General features: G+C 46.3%; 1 protein-coding gene across 2 annotated transcripts in view; it reads left to right on the top strand.

Moving 5' to 3' along the window:
* The window catches only part of MLF1 (myeloid leukemia factor 1), a 144,900-nt gene that overhangs the window by 103,333 nt on the left and 14,977 nt on the right, over positions 1-26,590 (top strand). For both annotated transcript variants that reach the window (XM_069213274.1, XM_069213273.1), the window contains one exon: positions 2,603-2,732. In XM_069213274.1, the coding sequence (XP_069069375.1) occupies positions 2,603-2,727 (125 nt within the window). In that variant the 3' untranslated portion in view covers positions 2,728-2,732. The remainder of the gene's footprint in view (positions 1-2,602; positions 2,733-26,590) is intronic.

Below are 26,590 nucleotides of genomic sequence, written 5' to 3'. Positions count from 1 at the left end.
CTCTCTGACATGGTCCAGATCTCAGAGGGGACTGCAAAAGTCATGCAGTGGTGGCTTTCGAATCTCCATTGGGTCAAAGACCTATCCCTCTCCCATTCCCAATCAGATCTATCCATAGTGACAGATGCGTCTGGGGTGTCCACATGGGAGAGGTGGAGATCAGAGGCCTCTGTCTCTGGTAGAGTCTGGTCTCCATATCAATCTTCTGGCGTTCCGGGCGATCATGCTTGCATTGAAAGCATTTCATCCCTCTCTCAAAGGGAAAGTAGTGCAAGTGTTCAAGGACAACACTACCGCCAAGTGGTGCTGCAACAAACAGGGTGGAATAGGATCCTGGACCCATTGTCAGGAGGTGCTTTACCTCTGGACATGGCTGGCACATCAGGACATTACCCTGGTGGTTCAACATCTGGCGGGTTCTCTGAACACCAGAGCAGACCAACTCAGTTGTCAATGCATAGCCAATCACGAAAGGCTTCTCTATCCGGAGGTGGAGCATGGTCTCTTTCAGCAGTGGGGAGAGCCTTGGTTAGATCAGTTTGCCTCCGCAGAGAACGTGCAATGTCATCTGTTTTGTGTGTTGGAGTTCCCGAAGCGGCACTCGCTCAGATACACTTTCCGCCTATACAACTCCTGTCCAGAGTTCTCAGGAAGATCAGGAATGACCAGGCCCAAGTCATCTTGGTGGCTCCAGGCTGGGCACGGAGAGTATGGTATCCAGAGCTACTGAGGATGGCCACTGATCCTCCACTCAGACTGCCCCTTCGGGAGGATCTTCTGACGCAGCAGGGGACAGTTCTCCACCCAAACCTGTCCAATCTTCGCCTTCCTGCATGGAAATTGAATGGCGGCAGTTGACGGCTTTTGACCTTCCACCCCAAGTCTTGATGCTATCTTGGCAGCCAGGTAAAACAGTATACGACTGTCGTTGGCATACATTTGTGGCATGGTGTACCTACAAATCTGTTGATCCCCTCTTTGCTCCTCTTTCTGAGGTTCTTTTGTTCATTCTCTCTTCAGCCCAGCAAAGCTCTGCTTTGGGCACCGTTAAAGGTTATTCTTTGGCTATTTCAGCCTTCTTAGGTTGCCTGATCAGCCTTCACTCTTTAAGTTTCCTATTGTTAGTCGATTCCTTGAGGGTCTCACCCCTTTGTTTCCTCCCACTCTGTTTATCATGCCTCAGTGGGACTTCAATGTTGTACTTACTTACTTGATGTGTACTCCCTTTGAGCCAATACAGTTGTCCCTTACGGCTCCTTACTTTCAGAACTGTTTTTCTTGTTGCCATCACTTCTGCTCGCAGAATTTGTGAGCTTCAGGCTTTCTTCTAAGCCCCATTTTTGTCTGTGCACCCTGACAAACACCAAGGCTTTCTTCCTTCCCAAAGTTGTTACACCTTTTCATGTAGGCCAGTCCATCACCTTGCCTACTTTTTACGCACCTCCACATACTACTTATGAGGAGGAGAGACTCTACTGCCTGGATCCAAAAAGAGCGTTGGCGTTCTATCTATTGTACTAAAGATTTATGGGTGGACGACCAACTCTTTGTTTGATATGTGGATGCGAGGAAAGGCGGTGCAAAAATGTCCCATCTCGTTCTTTGCATCAAGATGTGCTACACTTTGGCAAAGAAGCAACCCCCTGAGGTCTTGAGCGCTCATTCCACCAGAGCAACTGCTACTTGCACTGCATTAGCACGCGGAGTTCCTGTCCTGGATATCTGCCAGGCAGCTATGTGGGCATCCTTGCACATGTTTACTAAACATTACTGCCTGGACAGTACGGTCCATCGGGACAGCTACTTTGGTCGTTCGGTCCTGCAGGACTTTCTAGTATGACCTTGGTTCGCAGCCCTTCTCCGAGGATTCCCTAGCTTGGGTATCTATTTTGAGGTAAGGAATCTGCAACTAGAAGTCTCTATCAGATGTACAAGTTACTTACCTTCGGTAACTATACATCTGGTAGAGGCATTCTAGTTAAAATTCCTTTCCGACTCACCCACCATCCTCACTTCCTAACTGGTTTCTAGGGACAGGGCTTCCCCATTCAGGGCCTTAGCTCTGCAGCACGAATTTCAGTGTTCTTGCGGCTCTGCGCTTAGGCGTGGAAAGTCGTGAAAAGAAACTGAGGCGACGTCTATGTACTACTCCCGATGTCATCATGCGGAGTCATCCGACGCCACAACATCGTGCAGGGGTATTGCTCGAAGAAAAAATCTGGGGGGAAATTCTAAGGTAAGGAATCTGCAGCTAGAATATGTCTCTCCTCCAGATATATCATTACCAAAGGTAAGTAACTTGTACTTCATTGCCAGGAAATATTCATAATCTGTGAGGGATACCCTTTCCTGGAAACCATTGTTACTAGATTAGTGGCTTATCCTGTCCTGTTGAAGCATGATGCACATGGGTAAGTTTTTCCACAGGTGTCTCAAACATCTAGGTTTGATCCTCAACTTCCTTCTATGTAACCTAAAATCATTGAGATTTGCATTACTTTGTCACATTGGTTGACTGATGAATGCTTGTTAAAAAAAATTGTACACTTATATTGTACTTGTGATTCATTTAGAGTTATCTGGTAATCTTCTTGTGATGTAGGTGAAGGCCCCGCCTTTGATGAAGAATGGGAAAGGAAAATGAAATCGTTCCAGCCACTGGGAGGTAGAAACCACTTAACTGGAAATCATAATTATACCCCACGCCATGCTATAAAGAACAACTGAAGACTGTAAGTAGATCAACTTTAGGAACGGCCTATTCATACTGTGAGACTTTTAACTGTTAACAAAAATTTGCAAAGCTGTTGATTAAAAAACAAAACAGATCATTTACATATACTGTTTTGCTTTATAAAAAGACATACAAATTATCATTAAGGTGTAGATACCATGCAATTAATAAGTGTCTAGCATTATGCATGTGAAAGATTTCTTGGCCCCGTCATCCTAACATTTAATCAAAATAAATGTATAAGCATACTGTCGTTTTTCTATTTGATAGAGACTTCTATTTGCAGGTTCCTTACCTGAGAATTCCCACAGGCATCAGTCTGGATCTGGAGATTTTTCTCGAGCAGTGCCCCTGTGCACTGTTAGGTGGCATCATCCGGCAACACGTCCATCGTCAGCCGCGCTAGATATGACATTGTGGGTCCTCTATAGGCGCCACCCCAGTGCACTGATCTCAGTTCTTTTCTTTTTGCACCAGCCTAGCGCTGATCTGAAGAAAAGCTACTCAGTTGATTTTTGACTGGTTTTTTTCTACTTTTTGCCGAAGAATTGAATGTCTACACTCATGGTGCATGAAAGATGTATTGGTGTAAGACCAGGTTCAAGCCTTGCGATGTCCATAACCGATCTGCACCTCATGTGCCTGTGGTGTCTGGAGAGCGATCATGACCTGAAGTAGTGATCCAAGTAGCGGGCTATGAATCTAAAAGCTTTAAGGGAGCAGACCCTAAAGCTCCCTGTGGGCCACCGCTCGGCTCTGCGTAGGTCTTGGTTGAGAGGAAGGTCCGGGGATCGGTTGCGGAGTCCCCCTCTATGTCCTCCCACTACAAGTCCTCAGATGATCAGGTAAGTCAAGGCAGAAGAAGAATAAGCATTCTTTGACTTTGCCTCGTCTGTCAGCCTATGAGACACAGGGAAAGGAGTGTTGTCGTGTTAGATCTCCATCCTCGGAGCCTGCGTTTGGGTCAGCTCCACATCTCCCTGAGTTTGTGGGAGCCAAAGCAACCCCTGCTGCACTCGGAGATTTTTATGAGGCCATGTGCCTCATTTTTGGGGAGTCTGACCCCGCAGAAGCGCCCTCGGGCCCTGCTGGGTCAGAAGGGCCCCCCTCAGGTTCCGCATCGGCAGCTTTGGCCTCAGCTCCAAGGGATATCCATGGATCCGTTTCTGGATCCAAATCGGCATTGGTCGTGTACCACCTCGCCAATTCATACATCGACGCTCATGCCCCAGGGCGATGTCGACCCCATTCTCATTGTTGACACGGAGGTGTATCGCTTTTGCGCAATGCCGAATTCATCTGATGGATACAACCTGTGGATTCCTCACCGTATGAATTCTCCCAATGAGCCAGCATTCAACTGAAATTTTCTTCTAGCTACCCACGTCGACGAGGACGTCACAATTGCACAGCTAACGTTTTTTTCCTACCTCTCAAACAGTTACTGTTTTGAGGAGTTTTTGAGCATTACAATGTCTCCACCGAGAAAACAGGGATTTAAGCCTTGTTATGAGTGCAGGGGTCGCATGTCGGTGACAGGTCCTCATGAGAATTGCTTGTGGTGCCTGAGCTCGGACCACGACGTGGAGGGATGCGTGTCCTGCCAGCGGATGAACCCGAAGGCCTTGAAGGAGAGAGAGGCTAAACTCATCTTGGCAAAAGCTACGAAGCAGAAAAGGGATCATCGAAGGACAAAGGTGAGGGATACTTCTTCTCATAAGTCCTCGAGGTCGCATAACAAGCGAAGCCGGCATGAATCTCGACGCCGTTCTTCCAGGGATCGGTCTCAGTCTCGGTGCCCTCCAAGACGGTGCCATGCAGCTTGGGAGATCAGTCCTATGGTGACTCCTCGGCCTCAGAGTCCACAGAATTCTCCGGCGCTGACTTTGATAGAGATCTCTGAGACCCTGGTAAACCCTATTGCTCAGTTTTCTCCTGTGTCCACTCAGTCAGGTGTGCAGGCATCGGAGTCTGTTCAGACGCCTCAGGAGGAGCAGAGGTTTCCTGCCTTCCCGACTCTGGGAGCGGATACATCAGCGTTCCTCAAGCTATGTTTAGCATTTTTAACAGAGCTATTGCCCCTGCTGGTGCGCCTGCTGGTCCCACGGGTCCGTTAGCATGTACGGTGGGTTCGCCAGTGCCGTACAAGCAGGCTCCGTTTGTACCCTTTTATCCAGGTGAAGGTGCTGGTTCGGCGCCGATGAGTTCACCACCCCGGATGATGATGGCAATGGAGTCGATGCCGGTGCCGGATGGATCCCGTTTGATCCACAGTGTCTCTCCATCCTCTCCTCTGCCGGAGTGTCCATCTGCTTTGAAACCGGCATCGTCGATGTCAGCGAATTCTCTGTCGACGCCGTGTTTGGGGTCTAGACTGAGGTCGCGGCGAAGGGCCTTGAGGCTCTTGGAGGAGCAGGAGTATCGGCAACAGCGGTTGGAGGAAGGAGAAATTCTGGAGCCTGTGGGTGAATTTCAAGGCCTAGACTCTACAAGTGGCTTGAATACATCCCCTGAGTGGGATTTCTCATCCCCTGGGGAGCTCACAGCAGAGGTTGATTCTTATCTTATCACAACATAATAAGAAAGGTTGCTGAGTTTTTTGGCCTTCCTTTGCCGGCATCGGCAACAAAGACAAACATTGTAAAGGAGGTATTACTTCCATCTGCTACGTCTTCTGAGCCTCTCCTCTCTTTTAATGATGGGTTTTACAGTAGATGTGCCCAAATCTCACCTGGAGCCCTCGCTGCGCCTCCTGTTCATAGGGCATTACTAGACACAACATTGAATCGGGCCTACCCATCTCCTCAGAGGATTCAGGACATTCAGGCATTGCTTCCAATGTTTCAGAATGGAGCTGCTGTTCCATTCCTCAAGGTCCTGCGTCTGCTCGGTCTGTTCACTTCTTGCATTCTGTTGGTCACTCCTGCACATTGGCACAGGAGGGCTCTCCAGTGGTGCCTCAGAAAGCAGGGTTTCAACACAAAGGGGATCTCGGAGTCGATAACGATCTCCAGAGATGCTGCAGTGGATCTACGATGGTGGGCTGTGGACGGCAAACTTTCCCAAGGAAGGCCATTTTGTCTACCACCTCCGGTGGCCACGGTCATAACGGATGCTTCCACTCTAGGGTGGGGAGCTCATCTGGGGGACCTGGAGATCAAAGGTCATTGGTCTCCAGTGGAACAGATGTTTCACATCAATCTGTTAGAATTACGGGCAATACGTCTGGCTCTCAGGGCCTTCCTCCCGTCCCTTTGCGGTCAGTCAGTTCCAGTCAAGATGGACAGCACTACTGAGATTTGGTACATCAACAAGCAGGGAGGAGTAGGGTCATACATTCTCTGCAGAGAGGCTCTGCAGCTCTGGTCCTGGGCACAGGACCATCGGATTTGCATAGTAGCAAACCATCTGGGCGGGGTTCTCAACGTACGTGCAGACAGTCTCAGTCAGCATGTCTCAGCCGATCAAGAGTGGCGTCTCCATCCAGACCTGGTTCTTCACATTTTCCGGATGTGGGGATTTCCACAGAGACCTGCTTGCCACTCAGGAGAACGCACACTGCCTGTCGTTCTGCAGCCTCCAGTATCCGGTGCAGGGGGAGTTGGAGGGTGCATTTCAGATGTCTTGGTGCGACCAGTTGCTTTACGCGTTTCCCCCCATATCTTTGATTCCTCGAGTTCTGAGGAAGATTCACCAAGATCGGGCTTAAGCCATTTTAATAGCCCTAGGTTGGCCAAGAAGGGTGTGGTACACAGACCTTCAACTTTCACTGTGCCAGCCGCTCCATCTCCCTTACAGGGTAGATCTACTCTCGCAGTCGCAGGGGCAGGTTTACACCCCCACCTCCAGAGCCTGCACCTACATGCCTGGAGATTGAATGGGGCAATCTTGAGTTCCTTTTCTCTCCCTCCAGACGTGGTGGATGTTATCTTATCGGCCAGGCGACACTCCACCAAGACTGTCTATGACAACAGATGGGAAAAATTTGTTACTTGGTGTGGAGAGAGACAAATTGATCCCTTAAAGGCCCATTTATCTGATGTTTTGCTTTCTGCCCTTTCCTTGGTGCAGAAAGGTTGTGCAGTTGTGACTGTGAAGGGTTATTTGTCAGTGCTGTCTGCCTTTCTTTGCCTTCCTGATCAGCCTTCCTTGTTTAAGTCCCCTATAGTCATTAGGGTTCTTAAAGGTTTGACTATCAAGTTTCCTCCCACTCTGTTTGTCATGCCTCAGTGGGATTTGAATTTCGTTCTGACGTTTTTGATGGAGTCACCGTTTGAGCCTATGCATTCATGCCCTTTGAGGCTGTTAGTTTTAAAAACTGTTTTTCTAACGGCTATCACGTAATCTAGACGTGTGAGTCATGCTGAGAAGGTGATGCTGAGAACCAGGGTGGCTTTCCTTCCTAAAGTGATCACTCCATTTCATATGGGTCAACCTAACACTCTCGTCCTTTTACCCTCCTCCGCATCCATCGAAGGAGGAGGAAAGACTTCATCGCTTGGATCTAAGAAGGGCTCTGAGTTTCTACATTGAGAGGACAAGATACTTTAAAGTGGATGATCAACTTTTGGTTGGATATGTGGTCAAGATGGAGGGCAGAGCCGTCCACAAGAGAACTCTTTCCAGGCGGGTTATTCCTTGCATAAAGATTTGTTATTCACTAGTAAAGAATGTTCCTCCTGAAGGTATTAGAGCCCATTACACTAGGGCTAAGTCAGCCACTTCGGTCTTGGCCAGAGGACTCCAGTGGTTGAAATTTGTAAGGCAGCAACTTGGGCTTCCCTCCACACTTTCGCAAAGCATTATTGCTTGGACTCCGAAGTTAGGAGGGACGGCCATTTTGCACGTTGTTTGATTTCTTGGTTTGCCCATTCAGGTTCCCACCTTTGAGTGCAGGACTCCTTTGGGATTCTATTCATAAGGTGAGGAATCCGCAGGTAGTTATATCCATCAGAAGAACAAGTTACTTACCTTTGGGAACGCTTTTTCTGGTGGATACAGTAGCAAAGGAAGTCCCCTAAGCAGTAGAATCATTATACTCCTGGCATACCTGGAGTAAGTAAAGGAGTAAGTATTGTCACACCATCGAGCACGGAGGCCTGATGCTGTCTTTTGTGTATATGAGTTATTTTAAGAAGCATATATCTATGTTGTGTTTGTTGAGATAGGAGTGAATCAGGCATGCTTTCAGATGGTTATAGAGGCAGTGGATGTATCATGAAATGAAGTTTAAGGTTGTGTCTGCAGTGGGGAAGAAATAATGCGAGCGTGGTGTGTACTTTTTGATCTGCCGTGAGAATGTGCATCCTGGAGGAAGAAGATACCATGGCGAGGACTGAAGAAAATACAGGAAACAGAACAGTAAAGCAAAACTTAATGAAAGCAATCCACTCCAAACCACTCCAACCCCCGAACTCGGTTGAGGCAGAAATGCGAGCCCCCAAACAATATAATCCCTAACACAATGTGACCAAATAAGGAATCATCCCTGGGGACTGATGAACACCAGGTGAAAACCCTGCCAAAAAAAGCTATGATGACGGAACAAGTAATAGAGAGGGGATATCCGGTATTTATAAGTCTGCTGGTACATCAACTTAAGGCACCTGAACCCACAGAGAAAGAACAGAGAAAGTATAGGGTTCCCTGCACCATAAACACTGAGGCGGGCAACGCAAGGGATTCCCATTGCATGTGGGAGCGTCTAAAGTGAATATGGTGCCTTGCTGCTTGGCTGCTTAGTCGTTGTCGCTTAGAGGGCATCTCCTCTGCTGCAGTTTACTAACCCCCTTGAAGAACTATGACCCTTAACTGCATGGTTGCTGAATTTTAACGCTGATTTGGTGTCTGTGAAGAAGTGTGATTTGCTTTCGAATAAGATCCTCAGTTTAGCTGGTTATAGAAGGATATAGGGAAGGTCCACATTTTGAAGGAGTTTCTTGACTGATAAGAAGTTGCGGTGCACCGCCTGCACTGCCAATGTGAAGTCTGGGTAAAATAAGATATTGTTGCATTGATATTGTATTAAGCCACGTTCTCTAGCCAAGCGTAAGACCGCATCGCGGTCCCAATAGTTTAGTAGGCAAGCAACTATGGGAGAGCTGGTGCCCCGGGGGATGGGTGAGTGCCAAGCGAGCATTGAGGGCACTCGATGATGAACATTGTTGATAGGCCCTCACCAAAGAGGTCTTACAGCAAAGTTTCAATGAAGTCTTCTATTTTGGAGATCGCTGTGTTTTCCGAGATCCCAGTAATGCTGAGATTATTGCATCATAGCCAATCTTCTAGGTCTTCAGTTCTGGTTTTTTGAGGTCTAGAATCTTGTTGAAACAAAGTAAGTGTTCTTTAGAATCTGCCTGAAGATCATTTGCATCTGAGACTCTATTTTCTAGAAGCTCTAGTTTTGTTTTATACTTGTCCACGTACTGTGTTATTTGAGCAGGCCGAATTTGGCGTCAATGGTTGTTTTTCAGACTTAAATCCTTGAGTAGCTCTCATAGGTCAATCTCCTGGGTATTATCCTCTTTAGAGCGAACCAACTCTGGCTTGGAGCTTTGGCCCTGTTCATCCTGGCAAGTCAGACGTCTGTTCTCAAAGGAGAATTTGGTCTGCTTGTCTTCGTGTTTGCCCATAGGATGAGCAGACAGCACAGTCTATTTTGGCAGGAGGTGGGCAAGATTCTGTTGTGGGTGGAGGCTCCCACTGCGCCATAATCCTGGTAAAAACGGTGGGTATGATTAGTCCACGCAGCAACTAGTAGATGTCCACGAGCTCTCGTCTGGGCCAGTATTGAGGAGTTAACAGAGCCCTGACTCGCCTTGGGGAGGTCCGTATGCCAGGGAGCACAAGCAGGCTCTAAGGCAAGGGCTGATGGCAGATCCCCTTATGGCCTTTGCGCTTGTCAGGATGGACCGTGGAGATCTGTTTGACAAGTGGTGTGGTTCCGGAGGTTCCCCGCCCATCTGCCCACTTCCCAGGGGTAAATGGTAGGCTTGTCCTTTGCTCTGAGCTGCAGCACGTCTTGGTGAAGTCTTGGGGGCGGCCGTGCAGGTAGGTGCTGATGAAAAGGTTTCCATCAGGCAGGACAACCGCAAATGTGGTCTGCAGGCTGTTTATCAGATTTAGTAATATGCATACAGTGTAGGGTGGTTGAAGCGGGCTAGCAACTGCGGCGACGGCCAGCAGGTTATAGCCGCAGGCCTCCCAGCATACATGGGCACATGGCTGAAGGGGGATGAGGTCAGGGGGGGGTGGGTAGCACACCAGCTTGGACCACTACAGATAGGAGCATGTGGTGTTGCGTCAGCCAACAAGCACAGAGCCTGTTGTGAGAGGCAGAAGGGCTCAGCAGCACACAGTTTAGTGGTCCAACTCGGAAGCAAGCCGGTGTATATAGAGTTTTGGGAGCAGAGGGAAGGGTTAACAGATTATTGGGCTGCGGCCTGACTCACCGGCACAGGGTGAAGGTAGTCTGGTCTATGAAGAGTTAAGCTTGCGGCTTACAGGGCAGCCACACAGCGATAGTTTTGGGCTCAGGGTCGACTTAGATGTGGGCCGGCTCACACTGCCGCAACTGGTCTGGAGTGCATGGGGTCCGTGTGTCTCAATGCAGCCTACAGTTACAGGGCCGCAGCGCCAGGTTCACAATGGCAATATGGTGCATCCAGGTGGCCTTGAGCGGTGAGGATGTATCAGCGGGCAGCAGCGACAAGTAAAGACCGCTGCAGTGCAGGCGGGGCCAGCCACCCGGGCACAGCGCCAGCTTTGGAGCGAAAGCGCTGCATGCCAGACAGGCCTCACCATGGCACACACAGGACTCGGGCTACCTCCCGCTCTGGTGTGATACAGGAGATTTCTGAGTGTCTAGGGCACATCTTAGGTTAGGTGTTTGCACTGGATATCCCCTCAATGGCAGATGGCTGATGAGTTGAGTGTTCAGCCGGCAGAGCCCTCTTACAGAGCAGCCATCTTTCGGCCTGACGAATGTAGCACCCCTTCCGCCCCAGATCTGGGGCATTGATTCAAATTTAGTTTGACTTCTGAGGTCTTCCAAACTAAATCCTCTGTGCTAGGGAACAATGTCCCCTCCTAAAACAGTAGGTTTCAAACCATGCTGTGAATGTTGGAAACAGATATGGGTCAGAGGCCTCCACTAGGTGTGTCCCTTGTGTTAGGGCTCGGGGCACAACTTCAAGTCATGTAACACATGCGCCTGAAAGCAATCAGGGCTCGTGAAGGAAAGTTGTATGTCACTGAACATAAGAAGTTGTAACGGTTGGGTAAGTCCCACGTTACTGGTGCAGATTCCATCTTCCTCCCAAGACTGTTTCTGCAATGCATCAACTTTGCATTTGAAGTCCTCCGGGAAGTCCAGTTTGAAATCCAACTGCAAATAGAAAAAGCAAAGCAGGACTCAACTCCTTGCCACCACTTTTGTAGCCAAAGAGAAATGTCAAGGGTGTCACTATGTCAGCCGGTCCATCTATGGGTTTCTGGTTCCCATACAGCTTCCGCAACTGCTTCCGGTGTGCCTCGAGTTAAGGAGACCATGCTGCAGATTTTTGGTGCACTACAATCTGTCTGGTGTGCCTTTGGGCTACAAAGATCTGCAGGGACTTTCGTTAGTGTTTCCGCTGATCAATCCAACTTCAGTTCTGTCTGACCCTTTGAGACCCGCTGTAGGCACATACCGACTACAGTACAGGCGTCCACTCCAGCTCGATGACCTTTGCCAGACCATTCTTTGAAGAACGTACCAACATCAGAAGAGGATCAGGTTCTGATGCTGATGTCTGACTCAGAATTGACTTCTGTCCGATCTCAGTCAAGGTCATGCTCCAAAATTACAGAAGTACAAGCAGTCGTCATACAGCCTTACTCTGAACCAGTGTTTCTACCAGGGCAGATGCACCAGCAGAGGCTCCATTATATTTCTGGCTCTGATTCTGAGGAGGGTACACCCCAAGAAGGAGATAATGATATTGATGATGGTGATGGTGAGGAAGTGGAAGGGTTACTACGCCTACCTCCACTATATAGCTGAAAACTTTTACATGGACTAAGAGGCTTGTGTGCCCTTTAAACAGGGTTGACTCACCACTTGGACCAACAAGAGTCCATCATTTGCAGTGTGATTTGAAGGGCAGTTGAGGTCCTGTATGTTGCAGCATAGGCCAGCCAGTCTGAACCCTTGCTCCCATTTACACGCTCCCCACTGTTATCTGAATGGGCACTTGATCAAAACCGTGTTCATGCCCACTGGTAAATAGTCAGGTGACCTGCCTTCACAGGCCAGCTCCTGGTATTCCTGTTTTTTTCACTAAACAACCTACTTCAGAAAGCCTGGTGGTTCAGGGTTCTGCCAGCAAGTTGAACCCTAAGTCATATCCCACAACTCCTCCAGATAGGGAGTCCAAGATGACTGAGGCTTTTGTGTATCTTTTCTACCAGCCTACAGTTGAAATAAGTCAATGCTATTTTGTTTTATTGGGTTGCTCCACACATGCTTTCTGGGACATAGCCAGTGAGATCTTGCCGGCGGTTTGAAGACATAGGACCTTTCTGGCTCAGACAGTTCATGATGGACAGGAGTCGGGCAAATATGTGATTCTTGATTTCCTGTATACTACTGGAAAGGGCAGTTGGCACCAGTGTTGTGTTCTGCTGATAAGTATAGATGTGTAGCATAGGATTTTCTGGAGAGGGAAAGGGTTGGTCACATTGGCTTTCTCGTTGATATGTCCTTTGATTGGTCACACCTTTTTGATTAAAAGAAAAGCTGATTCTGCCTTGAAGAAATTTAAAGAAAGTAGAGCCACGGCGCACTCCCTACCACACAATTAAGAATATTTAGAGGTTACTTCAGGGGGCTGAAGACAGCCTCCCCAACCACTTAAGCTGTCACCACAGTCCTTTTGAGACCGGGAAGGAGGTCTGGCAGGCAACGCGCAGGTAAGTAGGTGTACCAGTTCTCCCAGTCCTTTTTCCCTGCTGGAACACCAAACAGCTGTCAATTACATATGACTAATGGGTCCTGCAAACATTTCAGCATGGCTATGCCCTACCATTTCTATTTGCCTTGCTAAATCTTAGCTCCCCTCCCCCAACACACAACAGAGCCACTTTAAGAGGAACACTTCTTCATTCTGTTACAAGAGGTGTGAGTGTTACTCTCCAAAGGTGCTATCAAGTGGATTCTGGAGAGGGTTGTTACATTCACTTTTTCCTTGTGCCAAGGGCAGGGGCTTCTGTTCTATTTTGAACTTTAGACATCAGAATGCCTTGTTACTGAAAGACAAATTCAGAAGGCTCACTCTGGCCCATATCCTGCCTGATCTTGACTCTGGGGGATGGATGGTGTTTTTGAACCAGCAGGATGCATACTTTCATATACCCGTACTGCAGTCCCACAGTTCAAATGAGGCATTACCAGTTTGTCCTCACTCACCAGCACTCCTTGAATATTCACATAAAAGATGCTGTGGTCACTGCCCAACTTCAGTGGTCAGGGATACCAGTTTTCTCCTATCTCCGTGACTTGCATTTGATAGTGAAGCACCAGAGTCCATTGTAGAACATCTCTTGGCAACAACTAACATTCTGACATCAGGTTCAGGATCAGTGAGCATCTCCTTCACAGAGGCTGCCATTTGTTCCCAACTATCCTAGATAGAGCTCAGTTCTGAGCCTTACCTCCACCGCTTGGAGTCCAGGACATTCTGGCAGTGATTGTAATGTTTCAGTCTTGGTCCTGAATCTTGATTAGAGCAACTCTGAGGTTTCTTGGCCTCTTATCCTCCAGCATCCTCCTTGGTGAAAAGGTATTATTTTTGCTGAAACTTTTATTTTAATGCAGAAGTTTAGTATGAGTCAGTTAAACTGTGAGCAAAAATTCTTTAGTGATTTAAACATGAAATTGTTTGTTTGATGGCATGTGTGACTGTGGATACACATGCTCTACATACGCCTGCCATCTAATTTTGGGTCCGGAAGGTTCAAGTTTTTTTTTTTTTTTTCAAAAAGTCTTTTGAGTTAAGTGGTATAGTGGCTCTTCCTCTTGCTAGTTATGCCCATGGGCTGTCCTGTCTGGTCATGTTTTCGCAGAGCTCTGGATCGAGATCGAGATTTTTCAAACTCTTCCATTTGGGATACCTCCTATACTGTCAGTACTGTTTTTTGAATGCGTATTGCCTATCTTTTTTATTGTGGAATTGAAGGAACTACCCGTCGGATCAATGGGTGCTGACAGAGGCCCTTCGGGCCACTGTTTCTGGGTTCCAACTCCACAAGAATGAACTACTGATGAAACAAAATCTCTTCCTCTTCTGTGCTAAGTGCCAGGCTAAGTTCCCGTGGACCGACCAGCACCAGGTCTGCAACCTCTGTTTGTCTCCGAGCCATAAAGAGGAGGACTGCGAGGCATGCCAGTCTTTTCGATCTAAGAAGGCTTTGCGAGATCGAAGAGCCCGTCGTCGTGAGATGTAGCGATGAGAGATTGAGGACACCCCAGTTATTTTTTACCTCCAATACACTATGTCCAGACTGGAGCAGGAGCTTCAAGAGGCCTCAGCTGTCAAGGATGAGACCTTCTCCATTGAGAATTCAGACTCCCAGGTGGACACATTTCTTTAAATGCAAGACCTTCCTCCGGCTCAACTAACTGAGTACCAGAGCCCCTACTCAGCCCAAAAGCCCCTCTACCACGGAAGGCTACTGGGCTGCCACTGTTGTTGGGCCATGGCAGGCACCGAAAAACTAATTTGTAAATCCTGCCATCGAGCTCAGCTCCAAAAAAGCAAGCCCAAGTCCACTGCTTTGGTACCGAGCCGAACATCACCAGCCTTGGCACCAAAAGCTTCAACCTTCCACTCGGCAGTGTCTGCCTCGCACCAAAAGGATCACTGCGCACCCTTGCAACAACAGTTTTAGGATTGAAATTCAAGAGTGCCTCACCACCGAAAAAACGGAGTCACCACACCTTCTGAGCTGACTACTTCTATTGAGCTTATCCTCCACAAAATAGAGCAGCAGCTCAATGCCAAACAGTCACAGCTTCCTATTCAACCTCACACAGGAAACTTGTTTTAGTAAAGGGTATTATTTCCACACCTTCTAAGAGGAAGCTTGCTTTTGAGGAAGACATTGACATTCCTATATCTCCAGCTATGCACAAAAGGATGGACAGAGGCTCTGCTGACCTACTCTCTCCGCTGCCTTCCTCTCTACCACCAACCACACCATTACCACCACCTCCTCATTCTCAGTTTGTCTGTCTTGACATCACACACCAGGGTTCTCCATACTCATTCCATTACATTTACAAATGGGATGCTACTGTGCCTTCCCCCCCTCAGACACAGACCCAAGGTCCCAGTGTGATGTCAACTCTTACACTGACCCTGATCCTGATGTCTACCCAGCTAGACCATCCCCACTAGATGATACTACTTCCTTTCAGGAACTCACTGGGAGGGCAGCCACTTATCAGGTGCCCCTAGACAAAGAGCCAATTGAGAATGATTTCTCTTTGTAACACTGACTACATCCCATAGAGCCAGACATTGTGCTAAAAAGAATATTTTTAAAGTTTTTATTAGAGGTCAGATTCCTGCAGATTCCCTGATGGTCTCTAATGCGAGAAAGGGGGTTAACTTGCAGGCAGTTGCTGATGCCCCGCCTCCTCACAAGGAAAGCAAGCTGATAGGCGCCTCTTGCAAACTTGTTGCTGCTCAAGCAGCCATTCATTGGCGCCTGGCTAATACGCAAGGTCTGCTTGCCAAATATGTCCATGGCCACTTGGTCAAGATTGAGGGGCTCCTCCAGTATCTCCTAGAGGAGCACTGGAAAAGAGGAGAAGAAATTGATAGTTAAGGCCAGCTTATATCTTACAACTCAATTCGCTGCACCTTGGACGAGGCATCAACACTAGTGTCCTCTAAGGCCGGCATGCATGGCTGCACATTTCTTGTGTTAAACCAAAGGTACAGCAAACCATCTTTAATGTAGCTTTTGATAAGCAGCACCTGTTCTGCCAGCAGTTTTATCTGCCACTCGAAAACATGAAAAAAGATAATGAAGTGGCCTAGTTCATCAGAGCTCTCCAAACCCCTGCTTTACTTAGAGCTTTTCATAGGCCATTATATAAAACAGCCTCCAAATCATCAGCCACAGACACTTCCTCATCCTGTCAGAAAGGTCAACCTCATTCGCCCTCTCAAAGAGGATTTTACTGAGGTTCCTACAAGGGGAATAATAAGAGGCCGGGGGAAAAACACCTTCCCCTAGAGGCTCTTCCACTGCCTCCAAGCAGTGACTCCCTTCACCTTCCCTGTGACTACCTAACCCCTGTTGGAGGACTTCAGCTCTTCTGTCATCACTTGCAAAATATCACAACAGATAATGGGTGTTGGATATTATTCCAATCATTCCCCTCATATTCACAAGCTTTCAGCAGAACATATCACTCTGCTCAGACAAGAAGGGCAGGTCCTAATAAGCAAAGGAGCGATAGAACCTGTCCTTCTGCACCATCCAGAAACAGGAGTATACTCCCTATATTTTCTCATCCTCAAAAAGCACGGCTCCTTAAGGCCTTTTCTAGATCTCAGGCCTTTAAATCACTACAACCTCTCAGAACATTTTCACATGGTCGTGCTTCAGGACAAGATCCCATGCTTCAACAAAGCGACTTCCTCTCAGCACTGCATCTAAAGGGCGCCTACATTTCTATACATCCAGCCCATTGCGAATACCTCAGATTTGTGGTAGAAGGACAACATTTATCAGTTCAAAGGACTCCCCTTTGGGGCCACAGCTGCCCGAGAGTATTCACAAAATGTCTGGCAGTTGTCGCAGCTCACTTGCGTAGACAAAATAGCCAAGTTGTCCCAAATCTGGACGACCGGATCATCAAAACCAGTACCTTCACACAATGTATGCACCACACTCAATTCACCATAGACTTGCTTCATCAGTTAGGTTTCACTATCAATTTTCAAAAGTTCCACCTCAATCCTCTTTAGATCCAGCCCTATTTGGGGGCCATTCTGAACATGCCATTGCAGCAAGAATACAAAACTTGTAGGCGCAACTCTCTAATTTCGACCCCAGTCACCAAGTTACAGTACAATGTGTCATTCCAGGCACGATGGCCTCTTGCATTGCCATTGTGCCACATTCCCTCCTTCACATGCATCCTTTACAGGAATGTCCAGTAGTCTTGCAGTGATGGAACAGAACCAATCCATTGAAGGGGAGGTCTTTCCTAGTCCCTGTTCCACAGATTGTTCTGACAATGGACACCTCAGAGAGGGTGGGGTGCTCATCTTCAAGATCTCACAGTCTAGGGTCTCTGGGCTCCCACACATCGTGCTGTGCACATCAATTACCTAAAGCTTCTAGCTGTTCACCTAGTGCTCAAAGCGTTCAGAGTCCAGCTCATCAACAAAGTAGTCCTCATATGCACAGACATGACAACCATATACTATGTGTAGAAACGGAGGGGGAGTACCCACTCTGAGGCTCTCTCATCTTTCTCAGACAATTTGGCACTGGGCCATTCGACACAACATTTACCTGCTAGCGGAACATCTCCCAGGAACACAACAACGTTGCTGAGGTCCTCAACAGGATGTGGCAACAAGTCCACAAATGGGAACCCACCCTCTATTCCTCCTTCCCTACTTCCAAAGGTGGAGGTTTCCAGACATTGACCTTTTCAGAACATAAGAAAATGCAAAATGCCTGCACTGTGCCTCAAGGTTCCCACACCCTCAGCCCAAGGGCAATGCTCTATGGATGAATTGGTCAGGGATATTTGCCTATGCTTTTCCATCTTTCCCTCTCCTTCCGTTTCTTGTTTAGAAGCTCAGGCAAACATCCCTCACATTGATACTAGTGCCTCCCACGTTGGCCATCAACCGTGGTTCATCACTCTGCTAGAGCTATCAGTGGCTCCTCACGAGAAGCTTTCCCTCAACCCAGACCTTCTCACTCAGAACCATGGTAAAAAAATGTAATCTTGTGATATGGTTCCTAAAGAGTTTGTATACCTTAAACTACCTCAAGAATGCATGGTTATTCTTAAGGAAGCACGTAAACCTGTGCTACTAGAGCACCTTATGCAGCAAAGTGGAAATTTTTGTCTACTACTGCGTATCCAAACAATAGGAACCCTTCAAAGTATCAGTGAAAGGTATTATTTTATATCTTCTTAATTTGCACTAAGCAAACTAAGCATAAACTTCCATAAGGCTACGTTTGGCATCTTTAGCTGCTTACCTTCAAACCGGGCAACATTTTTCCCTTTTCAAAATCTGTCATTAAGGCTTTTATGGAAGGACAGAAGAGTGATTCCACCAAGGGTACCCACAGTACCTTCTGGGAACCTTAACATTGTACTCACTAGGCTCATGGGCTCCCCATCCGAACTTCTACATTCATTCCTTCACAGATTCTGTCTCAGAAAGTGGCATTCTGAGTTGCAGTCACTTCCCTTTGAAAGGGAGCTCCAGGCATTAACCTTGCAAGAATCCTTTTTTCCAAATACATAAGGAATAAGTAGTTGTTCGCACCAATCCAAAATATTTACCAAAAGTGGTATTTCAATTTTAGCTGAATCAAACTATTGAATTGCCAGTCCTATTTCCACATGCTGACTCTGTTGCTGAAAAAGCCTTCCACACATTAGATGCAAAGAGAGCGCTTCTGTTCTACATTGATAGAACTAAACCATTTAGGAAACCAAAACAACTTTTTTTGCCTTTGCCTCTCCACACAAAGGTAATCCTATTACTAAATCCAGTATAGCAAGATGGATTGTTAAATGTATCCAAACTTGCTGTGCTAAAGCCAAAAGGCCACTACATATTCCTCCTGGAGCACACTTCTCTCGTAAAAAAATAAAAAAAAATAAGGAGCAACTATGGCCTTTTAGGGTAAAATTCCCATAACTGACATATGTAAGGCAGCTACATGGTCTACACCACACACCTTCTTTAAACATTTTTGTGTCAATATTTTAGGTAGTGTTACGTATACTATTCCAAACCACTGCTACACCCACAGGTCAGGCACTGCTTTGGAGGGGCACTGCTTTACAGTGTATGCAGAGTATGTTTATCTACAGCCACACGTGCCATCAAACGGAATATGTTATTTACCAAGAAAGCAACTGTTTGTAGCATGTAGTGCTGTAGATTCCCATGTGGCTCCCTGGACATCTGTGGCCGTTGCAGTTTTATTACACAATATTCATACACTCATTTCTATGGTCATCCTTTTCGTTTCTATTACACTACACTTCATTTTCACCTGCCCGCGGGAAAACAATCTAACAGTGAAGGCAATGCCCATGTGCTTAACCAGCAAGAGGAGTCACTATACCGCGTGACTTGAAAGACTTTCTGAAGAAAAACAACTTGCAACCTTCTGGACCCAACACTAAATGACAATAGAATGCAGAGCATGTGAATCTACAGCACTACATACCACAAACAGATGCTTACTGAGGAAAGTAACATACATGGAATTCGGCAAGGGTATTAGCAATCCAACAGGGCATTTTCAAAGGAAAGTGAAACTTAGATATGTTGAAATATATACCAATGACACCGTTATGGATGGCCCAGGCATTGTAACGCTATACCAGTAAGCCAAAAAAGCTTCACTATTCCAGTTAAACATCGGTGTTACAAAACTAAGCATCTCTTGATGTAGCAGTATATATTTCAGCAGGCTGTACAGTAAAATTGATGTGATTATGATGCTAAAGATCATTACTACTGTACTGACTGTACTGAAAGTGCAAAGTATGCCTTTACCCCACTACCTCAGCTGTGACATTGGGGCTGGGTACACTGGTTGGCTGAAGTGAGTTTATACGTTAAAATAAAAAAATGCAACAAGTAGCACTGCATTAAAAAAACAAAATACTCACACAGTTAAGTATATATTTTAATGTCATTGATCATGTTAATAGAATTGTGAAATCTTTTTTCACCACCCTTATGTTGTTGATGATATCATCCTGGGCAACATGTGTGAAGTCACATACAGTGCATTGAGGGCGAGTTAAAGTTTCGATCCTAACCTTACCTGGCAAATTTCATTGGTTTTCGGACTGAAGTTGTAAGCATGGTTTAATGTTTTTTTTTTCCTGAGTTTCTTCTGTATTTATGTTCTGTTAGTCTTAAGAGTAAAGGGAACCATAACTTATACAAATATATTTCAGTGAATGTTTGGTGTATTGTTTTATACAATTAATCATGCCCCATGTTGATACAATCTACTGTATGCATACATCGGGGTTGTACAGTGAATGTTATAAGCAAGCTCTGGCTCATGCAGCAGTGCAACACAACAAGATGATGGACAGAGTGCTGACACTTTTCAAACACTCACCCCCAGTCACAGATCTGGGTTAAAGCTTTTATTTTGCTCACTATGCCACCCCAGTTTGGACCCAGCCATATGCAGATCAGTCTTGACCCTGTTCCCCATGGGAACAGTCCTGCCCAACTGCCAGGCCAGGTCCTCCCTGGACCAGAAACAAGCATCTTGGGACTGGTTTCGGGGTATTGCCCTGATCTGCCAGGCTACCTTGAATCCAGTGGCACAGTGCCCCACTGCACAAAGGCTTCGGGAATGCACAATTGAGGTCAGACATATGACTTAGCCCACAGCCCGGCCCGGGTACCACCCATATGTATATCTAACCAGTGCTGCTCATGGTGTACAGCTGTATGCAGCAGGGATTGGGCAGAAGACCTGGCCTGAAGCGTTGCTATGCATCCGCCATCAATGCGACCAACCCTCCTGTAGGAAAGTGCCCCTGTTTGACATGGTCACCCCCACTTTTTGCTTGATACATGATGCAATTTTGACTGACAGTGCACTGGGTTCCTGCTGACCATGTCCCCAGTGCCAGATCTCTTTCCCTAAAACTGTACAGTTGTTCCCCAATTGGCAATATCTTTGGCCCCTGCAAGTCCCTAGTATATGGTACCCCTGGTACCTAGAGCATGGGTACCAAAGAGGGTCCTCAAGGGCTGCAGTATGTATTGTGCCACCCTCAGGGCCCTCTCACCTAGCACATGCCGACTGCTATTGGAGGCTGCCTGTCGTTGTGCAGCTAAAATTGAAAACATGACATAACACATAGCCTGTGTGCCATGTCCCCTAGCACTGCATGCAATACATGTAAGTCACCCGTCCCCTACAGCAGGCCTTCCAGCCCAAGGGAAGGTGCATTTTGTTGTATATGAGGGCATATCTGCACAAACACATATGCCCCTGCTATGTCTTTGTCGATTCTTAGACATAATGAGTGAACAGGGAAGCTATTTTAAATACATGTGCTGTATACTGGTCATTACGAGTTCCCCAGCCAAATGATGGCTTCACTAAAACTAGGGTTTTTAAGTATCAAACATCTTTTATTAATAGGGCCTCACTGCTGCTAGTAACTGATTTATTTATACATGCACTCAGAGAGTACCTTAGAGGTGCCCCCTGAAACCGTACCAACTACCGGTGTGCGGGCTGACTAGTTTGAAGTTTGAGCTAGGCTGCCATCACCAGACAAAAGTCTGACCGCCTAGGGTGAGGGCCTTTGCTCTCAAGCAGTCAACAACAAAGCCTGCTCTGGGAGAGATGTTATACACCCCAGCCAACAAGATGACAGGCAAATCCGCATTCCAAGGCAGGGAACTTCAGAGTGGCCTGCATCCCTTGGTATGCAGATCTGGCTTCCCTCACAAGGGAGATGCCAACTCCCCTGCCCCAGGGCCCATTTGGCACCTGGACAAGTGGGAAATTTAGTATTCAGGGAGGTGTGTCCACCCCTCAGGTCAGTCCCACCCCTAAGGTTCGCTGCCTGAAGTGGACACAACTTTTAAAATCTGCCATCTTGGTGCTGGCAGATTTAGGAATTCTGGGACTGGGTTATGCCCATTGGCTACTAACTTACTCTCCCTGAATCACCCCTAAATGCAGTATTTAGGGTAGCCTCTGGCATCAGCATATCAGATTCCTTCCCACCTACAAAGAAGGACACTGAAGAGCCGCAAAATCAAAGGAAGAAGCACCTGACCTGGACCCAGCCCTGCCGGCCTGTCTGCTGCTCCTGCCAAATTGTGCCAAAGTCATCTCCTGCAGCTGCTGTGCCCCCGAACCTGGGAGGACTGCCTGCCTTCTAAAAAGATCAAGGAACTTCTGTGGAGCAGCAGAACTGCTTCCCTGCACATACAGGCACCCCAAGACGACCTGTGAGACCTCCGGGCCATGAAAAACCTGATGCCTTGAAGCACCACTTCACCTATACCGCATAGCTCGAGTCTTAAGTGGACCAACTGTGTGCCAGCATGTTTTCTCAGCCTTCCAGAGACGAAGTACACCCCGGACTTGACCATTGCATACCCTCCAATGTCGTCTTTAGCCTCTGCATGCAGTCCCCTTCAACCGAGCATGTCCCGGTGGAGAAAACCTGAATCCTCAGGACACCTATGCACCTGTCGCCCCGGACCTGTGGAGAAGCAAACTGAAGGTTTCTCTGCGTCTTTGGACATCCCAAGATAGGAACTTCCTTATTGGTTCCCCACAGCTGGATCCCCAGTCCTCACCTGCAGCATCTTTTCGACCGGACTGGTCCCCTTAGAGTAACATTGGACACCCACCGCGTACAACACCTCTGCACCCGGCTGCCCAAGTGACCTGTTGGTGTGATCCTGACCCTTGCCTAGTACATACCTAAAGTCCAGGAGATTGGCCTCGTAAATTGCTGATTTTTCTTGACAAATGTGCTTACCTGAACAAACTGATTCAGGTGCTAAAATTAAAAATTAACTTGTTATTTTTGTCAATTGGTGTGGAACTCCTTCTTGAGTCATGTGTCTCCTTTATTGACTATGTGTATTTGCAAGTGTCTCACACTCTTCAGTGTTAAGCCTATGGCTGCTCTCCCACACTACCTCCTAAGAGAGCACTTTGGGGTTGAATAGCAAGCCCTTCCTACTGGTAAGGGAACCCCTGGACTCTGCACAAAATATCTCATTTAATATATCATATAAAGAGCCAGCTTCCCACACCACCCCATACACAAATCTTGGCTATGCATATTTGGGATTTACAAAAAGGCCTTGCCAGTGGCCAGATGCTGCACTCAACTGCCTGTGGGTCCATCTCCCGCTGCACACAGCTTACACTCGTGCGCAGCAAGGATTGGCTGATAAGTCCTGGCCTGTGCCAAGGCCCTGCATCCAACTTCGTTGCCACCGTCTCCTGAGCATATTGTTGACTTAAGGGTCTAACTTGCAGTCAGGTTTTTCACCAGAATGTTGAGCGTGTTGCCTGGCCGTAGTCTCAGCCTTGCGTAGAACATCTGAGTAGCCCATAAGCGGAGGTGGTGCCATATTACTTTTTTCCCCCAAAATGTCGAATTCTGGTGGATATTAAGTTCTGCAGCACATTTAGTTAAACCCCTTCCAAGGTGCCAGATTGAATCCAGAAACTTTCATTGCAGTCACTTTGACTGTCTTTATCATCAGGATCTCACTTCACCAGAAATGATGTGCTCCCACAGTGTGTTCCTGGGCATTTGTTCTGTGTATCCCTTAGATGTGGATCTGTAGCCATTGAGATCGTCTCAATTTTCTTTCTTTTTTCTTCTTTTTTTTCCGATTTTGAGTTTAGTTAAAAAACAAAACAAAAAAACAACCTTTTTAAGATATCATCTTTTCACCCAAGTTGGATAAGCTTCAAACCCTCTATGAATTGCACTAATCACATGCCTGCCACTGAATCCCATTTATTGGCATCTGTCTTGGCAAAGGGCATCATCCTCTGTCTTGTGACCTTTGTCCAAGGTATCAGCAAAAGGCATTAAAATATTTAATGCAGAGGACTAGACATTAAAATACTCAGCACTACCTTTCCACAGCAGAGGACTTGAACATCTTGTCCTCCACCTAAAGGAAGGAAATCCCTCGGGAGCTTATCTTTGAGGGATTTCCTTTTGACTATAAAATTTGAGCTGTGAGGGAAAAGCTGCCTTTGCAACAAGAGAATTTTTTTTTTACCACTGATGCGCATGGCGCCTTGTGCTGTGACATCACACTGCTTAGGAAACTGAAAGCTACTGGCGCTTTTAGACTTTATTTGCCTCCAGTATGATCGGTGCTAAGGGGCATGTCTCAGACTCTGGAGCACAAATAACCTTGGGAGAGGTTCCATGGGAAATGGTAGAAATTTCCCTTGCAGGTGTTTCATCTCCATGCTTGAATCACAACTGGAGGTATCCACCCAGTAGCGAAGGGTTTGTGGGTGTGAAGCAGGGCAACGAACAAAACAATTGTTCTCCCACCCATTGCCACACCAGCAAGGGCACAAACAGTCTTAACCCCGGTTTTCCCTTACGCAGAAGTCTGAAATCCGACTAAAACCAATGTATTGTTAATTAGAAGGAACGAGTGGAGTGGGGCAAGCCGATCATGAATGTGCCATATACCCCACCCATAGTTCCCCAACAGCCTAGGGATTGTTAATTTACAAAAACAATGTGGTGTGTGCTGACCTGTCATGATACCAAGCGACATCTGAGTTTTTAATCACAATCAGAAAGGTCCCTAGACATCAGACCTTTTTAAAATATAAAACCTGGGCTGGGGCCAGCTTGCCCTCCACAGGTGCCCCAGTTTGCCTTCCACAGGTGGAAGGGAAGGGCAAAAAGTGCCCCTTACACCTCCCCCCCCCCTGTGAAGGCACAGAATGACAATATGGGGAAAGCAGACAGTGTATAACATGGTCGATTTTTATGGATACCTACATATCTACTAATTTTAAAGCTTTAAATGTGTTGCCATAATGATAGTTCAGTGCTTTTATTAAGTCAATACAAATGAGTACCTCAACGTCATCTAATTTTTCCAGCCATTAAATCTTTCTGTGGGATGGGCCAAATTGTGTCTCTACAGTAGAAATGTTTTGGACAAATGATACTGATGGCTTTGGCACAGCACTGTGAGGAACTGCTCTGCTTGGTTTTGTTCTAGAATATTGAAGTCTACTCATTCTTACAAAGAAGGTTGTGAACAAGTCATTTATACCACATAAATCATTTATAAAGTAAACCTCATGACCATGATGTTAGGTGAGAGAAATAATTAAGAATTTTCTTTCATGTCCATGTTAGAACTAAAAACCATTCTGCATTTCCTAAACATCAACTCTTCAAATGAACATGTGAATACATGAACTAGACATTCAAAACATGGGCAAACGTAGCATACATTAGTGCACAACAAAAAAGTGAATACATCAGCAACTACAAATACATAATGACCTATATATCCTGAAGCCATCACGCGCTTCTTAGCAAAGGCACAGGAAAAGGTGGGGTTGTTCCAAAGAGACATATAACATAAAATATTCAGTTTATTTACTTCCTTCTCAGAACATGTATCAGTCTTGCTGCCTATACCCAGGTGATTTGTTTTCACTGCCTGTGCCTCTGTGGAGCAGACTGAGGAGTTTAAAGAAGCTATTCTCAGGACTTCTGATTCCCCTCCTATGAGTCTGCCTTCATTGACTCCGGAGGCAGTAGTAATGTTAACTTTTCACATGTTTTGGTGACAGTGTTTTCCCCCTTGACTCTAAATAACTGATTGCTTTCAGCATGAGTGGCCTGGTAAAGTCACATGTTGAAATCTGTTTCTCTCCCAGTATTCTTTTTTCCGCCTTGGTCTACAACAGGTAAGAAAAGACTGCATAAGTTATACCTAAAACTGGTTTGAGTATCTGTATTCAGCAGGTGTTAGACTTTCTTAAGATGAAAACAAGTTTGTATCTTGTCGGTGGCCAAAGATTGGCTCTGTTTGCATTACTACTACCTGGTCCTCTTTTCACTCTTTCTTGAGGAACTGTTTCCTAGAATTGGGGAGTTGTGTGTAATCTCAAACAATAGTACATTTTTACTCTGTTTTTTTTCTCTACCTTTGTCTCTATCCTCATACCTCAGCCTTTTAATAAGGGTACGACTTTGAGAGAGTTCAAGTGAGTATTCTGTAGGAGTTTCTATCCATTAGTTACCTTAGACAACATTATTTCTAGTAGTTGTGATCACTCCTGCAACATATTAACACCCTCCCATTCTCCCAGTTGGTGGTGGTGGTATTTTTTCATTTTTATGGACAGTCATATTACATCCTTATGTAATTGCGACATGGATAATTTACTTGGTTAATAACTGAATTAACGTCACTAGTACAAAAGATTCCTCATACGTACTATCAACATGTGACCGATGACACCACAAAACTTCTCTGATGACACTGTCATCAGAGGTGTTTTGTGGTCCTCGTTTAAGAGTTGTGGCTATGCAAAAGTTTCTAAATCCAGTGTGGCACTTTGGATTGTGGAAAGTATAGAAAATAGTAATCTGATACATTAATCATTTGCATTAGACAGCCGATTGGCAGTGGTAAATTTGGGCCAGATGTAGCAAAGGTTTTTACCCATTCTGTGTCTATGGGAAAAAGTGTTTGTACATATGGCCCTTTGTTCTTAAAACAATTTGTCCAAATTTGGTGTGTCAACTTGATTGATATTTCTGTTTGCTATAACTATATTGCCTTTTCTCATTCTAAAAGCCAATTTATTTTCTTGCTACTGAGACCTAGCTTTAGCACTCTGTGGCCTAGTAATAACTTGCTAGCCCCTCTTATGTTTTTTGAAGTGTGCTGTATGTGCGACTTTAGCAAGAGGTGCAAACTTGACACAGCTGAGAATGCTTTTTTTCATTAAGGTGTAGTAATTACTACATTGCACAGATTTTATAGCCACAGGTTGGGACATGAGCTTTAT

The sequence above is a fragment of the Pleurodeles waltl genome, chromosome 11 (genome assembly GCF_031143425.1).
Source record: "Pleurodeles waltl isolate 20211129_DDA chromosome 11, aPleWal1.hap1.20221129, whole genome shotgun sequence".
NCBI classification, from domain to species: domain Eukaryota; kingdom Metazoa; phylum Chordata; class Amphibia; order Caudata; family Salamandridae; genus Pleurodeles; species Pleurodeles waltl.
This window is presented reverse-complemented; position numbering and strand designations above follow the sequence as displayed.